The 13,434-nt window shown below is 37.7% G+C and overlaps 1 protein-coding gene across 1 annotated transcript in view; it reads right to left on the reverse strand.

Moving 5' to 3' along the window:
• The window catches only part of MAST4 (microtubule associated serine/threonine kinase family member 4), a 102,628-nt gene that overhangs the window by 11,449 nt on the left and 77,745 nt on the right, over positions 1 to 13,434 (reverse strand). Inside the window, exons 13-22 of the mRNA XM_059491755.1 lie at positions 12,940 to 13,078; positions 11,739 to 11,871; positions 10,852 to 11,017; positions 8,053 to 8,154; positions 4,328 to 4,450; positions 3,974 to 4,086; positions 2,913 to 3,040; positions 2,579 to 2,811; positions 1,590 to 1,790; positions 142 to 371 (exon numbers count right to left, since the gene is read on the reverse strand). Coding sequence (XP_059347738.1) covers positions 142 to 371; positions 1,590 to 1,790; positions 2,579 to 2,811; positions 2,913 to 3,040; positions 3,974 to 4,086; positions 4,328 to 4,450; positions 8,053 to 8,154; positions 10,852 to 11,017; positions 11,739 to 11,871; positions 12,940 to 13,078 — 1,568 coding nt within the window. The remainder of the gene's footprint in view (positions 1 to 141; positions 372 to 1,589; positions 1,791 to 2,578; positions 2,812 to 2,912; positions 3,041 to 3,973; positions 4,087 to 4,327; positions 4,451 to 8,052; positions 8,155 to 10,851; positions 11,018 to 11,738; positions 11,872 to 12,939; positions 13,079 to 13,434) is intronic.

A 13,434-nucleotide genomic window follows, 5' to 3' on the forward strand; every position in this document is an offset into this window, starting at 1 on the left:
ATTCTAAGAAAAACTGCTTAGCATATCATTGTAATTTACACAGTAATTGTTAATAAAGAGATGCCATGGGTACAGAAAAGCGAATCCATCATCACAGTATTCTGTGGCAACATATCAGCAAGAAAACATGTATTATCTTACCCAAACAATGTGGTGCACAGTGTAGATATCACTGTCACCCACGTAAACCCTGATTGCTCGGATGGTAAAGCCATACTTTTTCCCTGAACTGTGAATTACAATTGGCTGATGAGGACTTGCAGCAGCAATTGATGAATCACGGCTGGGAGATGAATCTCGGGACGATGAAAGGTCAGATGACAAGGAATGAGGAGACATAGGACTTCCCAAAGGAGAAACACCAAACACATCTGAAAGAAAAAATCTGCCTATTACAGTCTGAGCACACACAGATTTCATTTGGCTTAATGGTATCTTTCTATTAATATAAGTCATTGTCTTTGTCTAAACAACCTTTCTTCCTCCTTAACTAGTGTGCATATTAGTGAATGAGAAGTTCAACCACCAGATATTAGACTTTAATAATTTTCCCTGGAGTGTAAACTGTACTGTTTAATGCAAGGGTTAATTTGTCACATATAGACTGCTTTTTCCTTTTGCACAGGAAAAACACTCATTGCTAACTTTGCAAGAACTATTCTCAGCCTCTTCCTAGCAAACACGGATGAAAAGAAAATCAGAGTAGTGTAGCAAATATTATCATGAATACACCCAAAATCATTCCCCAAGTAATCCAGCAATGCTTAACAAATTGCTAGCTGTTTTCTTGCTTTCAGTTATATATAAAAACAGATAAAGACTACTCCAATTAAACCACAGTATCTACTGGGTACCTAGGGCAGTAACTCAATGTTTGTAAGAAGCCTCCATTGCTACATCATGTAAAGAACACAAGAGTTTCTTCCAACAATACCAATTACAATTTCATTTTATGTTATTGTTTTGAATGCACTATTTGCTCATGCTTGTGCAAAAGTGAATATAATTACAGGAGTTTGGACTTCAGTTCTGGACAACAAGAAAGCGAAGTAGCAATCCTTCATAGGAAAACACTCAATATTACTGTTATATGTCCACTTACATCATTATTTCTGACTCCAAATTTTGAGCACTTGACCTAACTCAGACTAGTACAAGTAGGAGACTACATGCTATTTCTGTTTTTTGACATTGCACTCCTGTTTATCAGCTTTTCTTATGGGGGACGAGAGAGAACTAGTCCCGTGCTGCTTTAACAAACATCTGTTTTTGAGGGCTAGTTAAAACTAAGTCTACAACCCTACTATCAGATGGACCAAGGAATGAAGTTGCATCCTGCTGTGCATGCTCAAGATGAAACACCATTAAGTTGCATTTTTGCCTGTCAGAGAAAGCCTCTCAGCTGCAGTGTGAGCACTATGACTTGCTGACAAGATTGCACTGATTAGTCATGCAAGTGAACAACAAGAGAAACAAAAATGAGTGACACGGAATCAATTCTGAACTATACAGAACCTTGCATTTGCATCATAAGCCTTCATAGCATTGCATAAATCATTAACATTTCAACTGAAAGTATTTATCTCTACCTCCTGGGATCATGAGGGACAAAGCACTTGCAGAAAGGGACTTCGTGACTTTTCCAGAGATCTTCTTTTTCTCTGTGCTTTCCAATCGCTGTCGAGCCATGTGCGATGCAACTTCACCAGCTGGCTTTGAGGTGTTTTCTGTACTGTCCACACTCTCACTTCTTCCATTTATTTGATCTAAGTGTTCTGAGAAACTGCCAACTGTACAAAGAAAAAGGGATAAAGACATTGAGGGAAAACTTTGCTAAACTTTGCATTGAGGGAATATCCTTTTGCTAATGGACCACAGAAAAAATAAACTAATCTCAAGTGTAACTGGTTAAGTGTAAGAAGAGGATCACACAGTTGGAGTTATCACTGCAGCTGCTGTATTAATGCCAACACCATTACACAGGACCTGGGGGATAGCAAGCAAGACTTGAGATCCAGCACAAATCAACATCAAGGTTTTAGACAAGGATAGAGATGGATGACCATGAAGAAATTTTTTTCCTCCATGATCAGAAAGAAGGGAGGGGGAGGAAAGTGTGGACTACATGGGAAATCAAGGGCTTGAGAACAGAAGGGTGTATCTTGAAAAAACTCAGTAAGGTACAGAAGAGAAGGAAGCTGAAAACTGGTAGATGTGTAGATATGAAACTAAGGCCCCAGAGTCTACTGAAATGCAATTAAGTATTTGAGTAGGGAGACAATGCTCAAAATTAATTAAGTAGAAAATGGTTTGCAACACTTCTTCCTAGATTTGTAATCACCAAAGTGACTTCCACAAGTCATAGAAAATCCTCTTAATTCTGAAAGGTGTACATTGTAGTGAAATCTTAATTAAAAACACACAATGTGTAGTACACCAACCAGATCCCTATTGGGACAGCTGTTTTTGAAAGCAGTTCTGAAATGCATCACTTCTAAATCTATGAATGCTACTGCCACAAGAAGATGGTCGGCAACTGTTTGTAGTATCATCAGTCAAGACACCCCCTGTGAACTACCTGATAGTGTGGAGCTGCTGATTGTACTTGCTGGAGTGGTTACTTCAGGTTCATCTTGCACTGTTTCATCGCTCACAAATGCAGACTTTTCCTGCTCCTCCCGGGGTCCCTGTGAGCCACTGGAATCATCCTGTTCTCCTTCAGCTGATACAGACAATTTTGGAAGCAAACCAGAATTGTGCTGCTGCCGGCTACTGTCAGTCTCAGATGAGATGGATGTAGATATTTGCTGTCTGCATAACAAATAAGCAAACTCTCACTCAGTTAATAAATGAAGAGGCCTGCTATCTGGCAAACAGGATGTAGATGACTTGTTGTACATCCTTCTACTTACATTTCAGAATATTCTGAACTCCAGCTTAAAGATTCCACAGAAGGCAATGTTACACTTTTTGTTTTGTCTCCTGCATCTTCCTTTTCTTCACCTTGAATTTGAGTGACTCGATCTATACTACTAAAAACCTATTAAAGGAAAAAAAAAACCCACAAAAAATTGAATATCACTGACACATTTGATATTAAAAAAATGATATGTGGGATCTATAGTTCTATGATTTTAAATGCTTATATAGTATTTCAGATTTCAAACTTCAAATTTCTTGAACCTTTTCAAATTTCCAACATTTCATTTTCTCAAAATGCTTTCTTGGCTTCTCATGTATAGGTATACAAATAGAGCCTCTTCTGATTATGTATTTATCAGTTTTCTCCTCATTTCAAAGTGCGAACCAAGACAGTAAAGCCAAAATCCTGGGTGTTTATTCCATTATTATTTCCTGCCAATTCACCTCTACTGTATTTATTGCCTGAGCATGTCCACTCTGATCAGCAATAATTAGCTCTCACCTCAGCTACTAGAGAAATACTACCTTTTGGGCAGTTTTACCTTTGATTCAGAGCATTCAGATCACTCCCTCATTTCTCCATGACTATAAAATATGCTAACCATTACCTTGCTTTTTCTTTGGTCAAATGTCACTAAATTAACACCTACTACACAGTAGTACTCTAATACTTGTTATGCACCTACAAGATACCCAGGACACAACTGGAGCCACAGGAAAACTATGTATAAAGAAACCAATGCAAAGAACACATATTAGCATTTAACAGAACACTTCCTTGACACTTTCTGTTATGCAATAATGAGTCTTCTACAGAAAATGTCATATTTATGTAAGTTTCCATTGGTATATTAAAAATTCAAAAATTAACTTTTCTACACAATCTTCCCATATTTTGATTTAATGGTATTCATTGTATTCTTGCTCAATTTCAGTTTACTTCATAGTTTCTTGAGAAAATAAGGCCCTATATATCTCCTCTATATTTAACATTTCCAAAATTTGCAAAAGTAGAACAATACATACTAAGATGACAGAAATTTTTACTTACTTTTGAAAACCTGTGTGAACACGAGGAGAACTGCCTTATCTCCAAATTAAAATCTTCATCATTGGTATCATCTTCTTCCTCAGTTTCCATATGGTGGTATTTCTCAGAACGAGCTGCAGACAAGGGCAATAAAATATCTGAATTTATCAGGAAGAAGAGATACTATGTTTTAATATTAAATAAAAATCTAATTCCATTCTTAGGATTATTTTTGCTGAAGTGTCAATTCATTGGTAAAACTGTAAACTGCCAGTAATTCTGATAAAGGAGATTTAAAAAGCAGCAAGAGTCAAAGACAGTGGTTACTTTAAACAAGGTGTTCATAACTTTTTTTTGAGACCATAAAACACCTACTGTCAAAGTAACTTGTGTCATCTTCAGACTCCAACTGTGGAATAAATTCTGCTTTCTGCCTCAGCAGACTATTCCAGTCAAGGCTCCTGAAGAACTGATGCTGCTTTACTTCATACGCACCACCTGGAGGAGCCAGAGGAAAACATTGAGCAAACTGTACCAAATCCTCTAACAGTAAATTAACTAAACCCCCAGCCAACAATGCAAATAGTCACAAAAAGGCATAGTCATTGCTGTATGCATGAACATCTACTACCCATTCCCATTAGAAATTCTAAACCGGTCAGAAATAGTCCCTGTCCCTGTTGTCTTGTGGCCATTTCTTTTAACAGTTTATTGCTTTATCATCTTCCCCTTTTAAGATTTTTATTCTTGCAAATGTACTAATCTGTTAGCTACATATTAGTCAGAATTTTCATATATAGTTCTACAAATATAAATATGTGCACTAGGTGAGTAAGTACAAGTTATAAAGTAATGCAGAATGATTCTTAATAGTTGCTCAATATAAATACTATTGCTGACTTAAGAGATCCTTTCAGTGTTTTTATGACAGCAATACACAATAGTATAGGAAATACCCTATAATTTCTCTTATTTATTACTGCCTGCTCATTTAATATGCGTGAAATGATTACACTACTTTAAAGTCAGAAAACTACTGTAAGAACACAATGAAATACTGGAAATTTTGCCCTGGGAAGGTGGATGATGGTATTATTAATAAACATACATCTAATTCTAAAACCTGAAAAAGTAACCTGCAGCAGCAAGACCTGCTACCAGCTTGTTTTGGGTTTGTGTTGCATGGTTTTGCAAGTGGGGAGGCTACAGGAGTGCTTCTGTGAGAAGTGGCCTTCCTCTATATCCAACACAGACACTGCCAGCTGGTTCCAAGACGGATCCACTGTCAGCCCATCAACATTATCTTGAATAATATATTAAAGAAGGGGAAAGACTGCTGCCCAACAGCAGCCAGACCACGGTGGTGCAGAGATCCACCTGCAGCCCACGGAGGATCCCACGGTGGAGCAAGGTGGATCCCTGAAGTAGACTGCCATGCCGCGCAAAGGCCTGTGCTGGAGCACAGGTACGACCTGTGGCAGAGAGGAGCCCAAGCTGTAGCATGGTTGCTGTCAGAACTTGTGACCCCATGGGGAACCCATGCTGGAGCACTCTGTTCCTGAAGATTGCATCCTGTGGGAGGGACCCACACTGGACCAAGGGAATGGTGTGGGGAGGAAGGAGTGGCAGGGGCAGCATGTGTTGCACTGACCACTACCCCGATTTCCTGTCCTCCCACGTTGCTTGGAGGGAGGAAGTAAAGCAGTAGTGTTAATTGGTGATAAATTAAACTAACATCCCTGAGTTTTAGTATGCTTTGCCCATGATGGCAAAGCACCTTATCTTAACACAGGAGCCTTTGGCATATTTTCTCCTCCCATCCAGTTGAGGTGGGGGGAAGGAGATTTGGTGGGTACCTCCTGGCCAGCAAAGGTCAACTCAGCACACTGATACAGCATGTATATCAAAGCTATGCAGAGAAAAAAATGCAATCTCCAGGACAGGTTTCTAAGTCAGCATTAGGATTTCTAGATTGGGTTTTTTGCTTTTCATACTGCACCAGGGGAAAATTCAAAGAAGCCAAATCTTCCCAAAGCAGATCAAAATCACATCTCATCATAAGTCACTAGCTAAGCAGTGAATATTTCTCTGAGCACAGTAATCAGTAATGGGATATTACATCAGAATTGTATTATTCTTGATTGGTATCAGACTGTTCAAGCACAAAGAAGTCTTTTTACTGCTGTTTTCCTTCTTCAAAGTAAGTATAGTATCCACCTCTCTTCTTTCAACTTGCCTTTGCCACTCAGGTCTCCTGAGCAAGTAAAGTATTATGATTTTCACAGGGTGTTATGCAGCTTGCTAATACATATTAAACAAGACTATAACTTGAAATGCGTGGTGGAGCCCAGCATAAACCATGGTATTTTTCAGTGCCCATGTGGGACCTGTCACACTGCAGCCCCATTTCTGTGAGCTGATTCTTCTAGCACTTTGTTGTAGTTTCTGAACCCCCTGCTTCAAGGAAATAGCTGCCCAATTTCCTTCTTCAGGCTGCCAACTGTAAGAGAGATCAGATGCTTTAAAGAGCCTCTGAACACCACAGGTGCTTCATCCTGTGGCACTGACCATTTAGTATTTAAGGCAGCTTCATCTCACCCCATTCACTTTCTCCACCAACTGTATAGCAACAGACACATAATTTGCAATTCACTCCTGATCCAGCCTCTCACATGGCAACAGTCTTCAATTAACACTGTATTTATGAGGAAAATCATCCCAGCAATGAAACAACCATACCTGGAAAGAGTGTACTTAAAACAAGGGAATAAAACTATCAGATTTTCATTTTGCCTTTGGCATTGGTGCCCTCTGGAGCAGATGACACATGCAGCAAGTGGAGAAGCTACTGGGGCACGACACCTTCCTCAATCTTAATTTATTCAACATGGGGCAAGGCACAGCAATAAACTGCTGAGTGCCACTTAGTCTAGACCATCAGTTACAGTGAAGTCTAAGGGCTGCTCACACAGAACCCAGCCATTCATTGCAAGGGACAATGCAGCTCATTCATATCAGTCACATCATCACGCCTTGAGGGAAGCCAAAGGAAGACAGGTCATTTGGGACCATGTCAACACTACAGAGGGTCTGGGTTATAATCACATCTCCCCTGAGCAGCTGTGATAACACCAGTTATGAACTGATTCCTAAATCCTCTTTTTAATTAGGCCTAAATATATGAAGCAAAATTGGACTCAGTTTTGTGAGCAATTTTCCAAGTACTCTCATGCTGACTCAACCTGCCACTTGGTTTCCTCAGCATCCTAAATGTATTTCTGTTCATGGCATACAATGTTCACTGTAAATAAGATTATACCTCTAAATCTGGGCTCATTTATGCAGGAGGCTTTTTTTTTCTGTGTTTACCTAGTGCTTTGCCTAAAGGAATGGCAGTCAGTGACTAGGGTTCCCATGCATTAACACTTAAAATTATCACACACAATATTCATTACTGCCTCTCACAGAAACTCCCAAATAAATCCTGGTCTATCAACCAACAAATAAAACTCTTATTACATAAATGCACAGTACCTTCATTAGCCTATGGAAGTGTTAATACTTCCTTAACATTCAGTTTTATTTTAATTATTTTTCATACAAGGCAGTAGTGCTTGATAAATGAGAATGAGAAGACTTTTCACCACACAACCTCAGACAGTCATTACTGAATAAGGACTTGAGTACTCATCACCCACCCTAACATGGGGGGAATTAATATGCCAGGCTAAGATACTTCTGAAAAAGGAAGTTGTGTATTGATTCCCCTCCTAGATTTCTGTATTTAGTCATTTAATGATGTATTAATGAAGAAACCCCATTCACTAACAGGGTCTTTGAGAAATTTCTGTTATATTTATCAAACTGGGAGAAGAGTAAATACAAATGAGCCCATGTAAATCCCACAAAACCCAGGACAGACGTCATCATATTAAGTTCCTATTACTGGTCTTAATCTATAAATTATCATGGCATATTATGCTACTGCATGTCATGACAGATGTTTCCCAAGCAAAACAAACAGGTGAACAAAGACTCCCAATGCTGAATACAGAAGCTATTTCTAGTAGATTAACAATTTAAAATTAGTGCCTCCTAACCTGTTCCCAGTCTTTCCAAAGGATTCTGCCTAAGTAGCAGAGTAATCAGATCTTGGGCATCTGGAGGTGGTGCTTCATCCTTTTCAGGCCAGTTGATTTCATCTGAAAGAAAAGAAAGTTGCTTGATATTGCTAAGGTCTGATCCCAGCGCAAATTGCATTAATGCTCTCAAAAGCAACCTAACAGCAAAGCAGATTTAAAGTAACTTTCTCAACTTACTCTGCCGCATACCAATTATTTCTAATTTTTATACTTCCTATACAGATTGCATAAACATACTATATTCCAATTTCCTTTGGAAGTATCATTTAACACAAAACTGTGTTTAGCAGCAAACACATGAATGTTTGGCTCATGGAAAACTTTCAAAATATTAGCACAATTTGTATGCTCTCTCTTCCCCCACGAAATCAAGATTTAAACTGTAGTTATGTTCCATGGAAACTGTTGTTAAGATGGAAACTGCTGACCTGACCTGGCAGCTGCTGCTCACATCTGTGTTCCTTCTCTAATGCTAGCAGACTCCCTGAGGTCAATACTCCCATGACTAAGGGTCAAGGTGTCAGACTGTACTCTGGCAACATATATGGCAATGAAGATTTCTCCAAGAGTCTCATACTTCCATACAACCACCCTCCACAGAGTCTTACAATACTATATCTTTTGTACTTCATGGCAAGCTGGACGCAAACCAATCAAGACAGGATACACTGTGTATGAACATGAACTTTCTAACAGCCTACAAACAGCAAGTTTTGCCTGATTTTTAGTGGAAGCTGCCTCCACAAATGTAATATAGTGCAGGTTTAGATAAAACTCCGAAGAAGCTTCTTGGGAGGTACAAGGATTTTGGCATCAGAGAAACAGCACACTTGGAGCTCCAGAAACACAGAAAGCTGTTAAGGATTTTGTCATTATATGATCTAGACTTCTATAAAAAAATCATAACTGGATAAAAAATCATCAGAAGCTACATGCAGGTTTAACCTTCACATTTCAGAGATTAAGGAAAGGTACTGATAAAAACAGATATGAAATGTAACCTGCTTCTGAGGCAATAGTTTATTTAAATTCTTATCACTTTAGGTATTTAAGTTTACACTGAGGCCTCCCACAGCTGTCGTTGCACAACCTGAAGGCAGAAAAAGGCAACCTACAATGCAAAAGGAGGCAGCAAGATTTTAAAGTAGAACTTTAAACAGAATGTAGATTTTGCTCATGGAAACTGGAAGAAAAATCTAGGCTACAGTTTGGTTCTTTAAGATTGCTCTTCCAGTCAAACAGAAGGAGATAATTTATTTTAGCACAAGAAACATATCCAACAAGAGTTCTCTTAGAGATACTAAGATTTTTTTCAATAAGCAAGGATATTTCAAAGAGAAACAACTGACAAATCAACATAAAAACAAGAAACTGAGCCAACCAACAGTCTTGTAGGATGAGTGGGAATAAGTGATGTTTACAAAAGGACTTCCACAAGTAACTTCTATAAGATAAATTGACACATTCAAATGGACGAAGCTATTTACAAAGGTCTCAGCTAGATTGTAACACATGACAGTACGTTTTACAAAAGGTAAAATTAATGCCACATGGGAAAAAAAAGCATAATGTACATATTTTGTCATTAATTTTAAGACTATTCCCTCCCCTTCTCCCAGTCAGGGAATATAAGGATAAAAACACAGGTGTGTGTGTGTCTGAAAATGCAATAAAAACTTGAGTTATTTCCACATTTGTGTGCCTACATCTCCACTGCAGTTTAAAGCTGATTTGGAAAATAAAGCATGAATATGCATTGCAGCCACGGGGCACCCAGAAAACAGACAGCATTTGCTGCTTGTGTTAATTAAACAGTTGATTCTTCTTGCCACTCAGGCTTCTGCATATCACATCAGAAAACAACATAGTTATAAACCCATGAAACGTAGGATATCACATGCATTTTAATAGTTTACAAACAAGTCGGGCTTTCAGCTTCAGAGATAGAGGAAATAAAGATGATGACAGAAAGTCTCCTTTAGTACAAAAGGGGATTTGTTGCATTCTCACAGAATGAGGAACCAGAGATGTATTCTCAGCTATTGGACTTTTTAAGCAGATCATAAAACAGACTGGGAAATTCTTAGCAACAGAGGTGGCATTCTGTTAACCTTGTATCATAAATAGTGACCCTCTACATCTATGCATTCGGGAAATTTATGGAAACAGCAGGTAGGATAACAAACAAATCTGTTTAATTATCTTTCAGTTTTGTCACAAGACACATAACAATACTTAGGGTCAGTTTGTAGGTTAAGATCCAAAAGGTTATTGAATTTTAAATGGAAGAAGAACAGCTGCTACAGAAATAACATTACACTCCAACAATCACCAATGAAAGCATTAACAATCTGTGAACTGAATTAGTTTCTTTCTTTTTCTCATTATTTATTATTTGGGAGACATTTGTTTTAGAGTTTTATTACATCTTTGTTAATTTCTTGATTGCGCCATGAGGCAGAATTTCCCATCCATGTAAATTTATTTAACTGTTTCTTCTCTGGTATAATTTCTTTACCAAACACAGAAATCACTAGTGCATAGTGACACTACATTTTAACTAACATAGCTTTTCTCTTCCAAACAGTGCAGCTTAACCCCTGGACTCTACATTAATGAATTTCTGTACTTAGCAGAGTAAGTTCAACTTTTAATCTAAATTATTGTTACTGCTTTGATAGCAGATTGTGTAGTCTAACAGTAAAATTGTAATATATCTACTATTAACAGATTTTGGGTTTTTTTAGAGATGCTCACCACTGATTACTTGTCCAAAGAGCTCTTCTGGTGTATCTCCAAAGAATGGCACACACCCAACAAGAAATTCATAAAGAATAATTCCCATAGCCCACCAGTCCACTGGTTTTCCATAACCCTGTCTCAGTATCACTTCAGGAGCTATGTATTCAGGTGTACCACAGACCTAAAAGAAAGAAAACAAGCATGATGGCAAAGCAAGTCTTAATTTAGCTAGATCAGGAATTTATAATTATTGAAATGTAAATTAATATGAAAACATGGAAAAAAATTGAATTCATTTGGGCTTAGTCTGCTGAGTTGGCATAACAGCTCACATTTTTAGAACAACTCACCTACACTAAGAGGCACCATAATCAATATTTGTGCATCTGTCATGCAAAGGACAGTTTATGCTTTGTACATAGGAGTCCATCATGGCAAGTATCTTACTTATTTTAAAACATATTGTTATCCTTATATGAAAGTTGTGATGATTTTATCTTAAGTAACTTTTACAGTGAACAGATTGTGAGCAACGGTAATGAGGCATGCTTAAAGGGAAATGGGCCACAGCACAGATTTTAGCACCCTTGGTTGTACAAAGCATGATGAGCTCCACAAGTACTCTGCTGAGACTTCTGAATTCTTTACAAAACAGTTTTCCATTTGTCTCTCTCACAATTCACTTGCACAGAATTAGGCCATTCATCTTACTAATAGATCTTAATGCAAAAAGGAAAAATCCTCAAATAATCCTCAGGGCACCAGTTAAAGTACTTGACATACTGAATTGGAACAACAATGCAGAAATAATGGTGGTTTATTCAGTATTACAGTATGTTCTGCTGGCAAAATGTTACTTTGTGTGAACACTCAGTGTAGAAATGAAAAAGGCTGTTTCTTACTTGTTTGTCGAGGAATTCTCTGGCATCCTTCTCAATGTGACCCTCGTACAGATTGGTAGTCAAACTCATTAGCCCCACTTTTGACAGGCCAAAGTCTGTAAGCTTTATATGGCCCATGGATGTTACCAACAGACTGAAAAACAGAAAGTTTTTAAGTCACTGCGACATAATTCAACATCATGTGCTTGTCATTGTTGTTATTATTATTACAATTATAATAGTTATGGGAAAACGTTTCATTAGCATTGTTGAATTCTAAATACAATTTAAAATGTACTTTAACTGGTACAGAATGAGCAGGTTAAAAATCTAAGTCTTACATTTGTTACTATTACTATTAGAAGTAAACAAACTTTTCATGTGCAACTGAACAACATCCTACAGAACTACAGAGGTCTTGAGAGCTGAGTAATTTAAGCTTTGAAGAAACAGTTATCATGTAAAAGACCTAAAACAGAGTATTTGTCATTTTTGAAGTGAGGTGATTATTTTGCATCTGTAACAGGCTGGGTCAGTCATGCATTTGGAAAAAAACTCAGGATATTAAGTTAGTAACTGATACTATACTAACTAATACTTCCTGCTATGAGGCTAATGTCAGTCAACACCTATGACTTTAATTATTTTCTGGTTTTTTAATTGTAAAAGAGAAAGAAGAGCAATGAAGTTGCAAGGGCCACACTTCGTATTTCAGCTATCTGCTGTAATGTCAATTTACTTGTATAGGAGCAACACTGTGCTTTTAAATATTGAAACCAAAAAACCTAACCTCTCAAAAGAAAAGCAACCCCCAAAACCCAAGCAATAGGAGATGTTTCTGCATCTGGTCAATTTTGCATTCAAACACGCAAATACCTGCAAGTTGATGATATTTTGTGTTTTCAGTGTTTTAAGTACACTCTGAAAAAAAAATTCTAAATTGCTAAAATGTGGTTCTCTTCATTCTAACACAAAGAATAAATACCTTTTTCTTTTTAGATACTCTGATAGTCTCTTTCATCTTAAACACATAAAATTCTTAACAGCTCTTTTAGGAAAAAAAGCATTTTCTGTAACCACAAGTAATGAAAATTCAAATATTTTGAACGAACTGTGCATCTACGTAACATTTACAACAAAAAAAAATTCTTAGCAAGTTTAAACTTTTGTATCTTATCTAACAATTTCAAACTCTTCTTTCAGTTATATTCTATATACATACTTGTCAGGTTTCAAATCCCTGTGTACAATTCCATAATTATGAAGGTATTCCAAGGCCAGAACAGTCTCTGCAAAGTACATCCTTGCCATATCTACAGGTAAGGGACCCATATTCTTCATCAAAGTAGCACAGTCTCCACCTGTGGAAACAGTACGTGGAAAAACGTTCCAGATGACTCTATATCTGAGATGTAACAGTATAAACCATATACGATGCTAAAAGGAACAGAAACTGCAGTCATAAGATTTTATTTTCTAGTCAGATGACTCAACCAAACTTGTAGGCCCCACAGCTACTCTACTGGAAGTAGTGTGAAGCTGGGAGAGGGCACTACAAGGATTCAGCCGAGAATCAATAATGTACTGCTACCTAAGGAGAAAACAAACAAACAAAAACTGGGGGGATGAGGAGTGGTGGAAGCCCACACAACCATACTTCAGGATGCCTTCAGCACTGCTTCTGTCCACTGTTTTCCTTCCACAATAGCACCATTTC

The sequence above is a fragment of the Ammospiza nelsoni genome, chromosome Z, assembly GCF_027579445.1.
Source record: "Ammospiza nelsoni isolate bAmmNel1 chromosome Z, bAmmNel1.pri, whole genome shotgun sequence".
Classification (NCBI taxonomy): Eukaryota; Metazoa; Chordata; class Aves; order Passeriformes; family Passerellidae; genus Ammospiza; species Ammospiza nelsoni.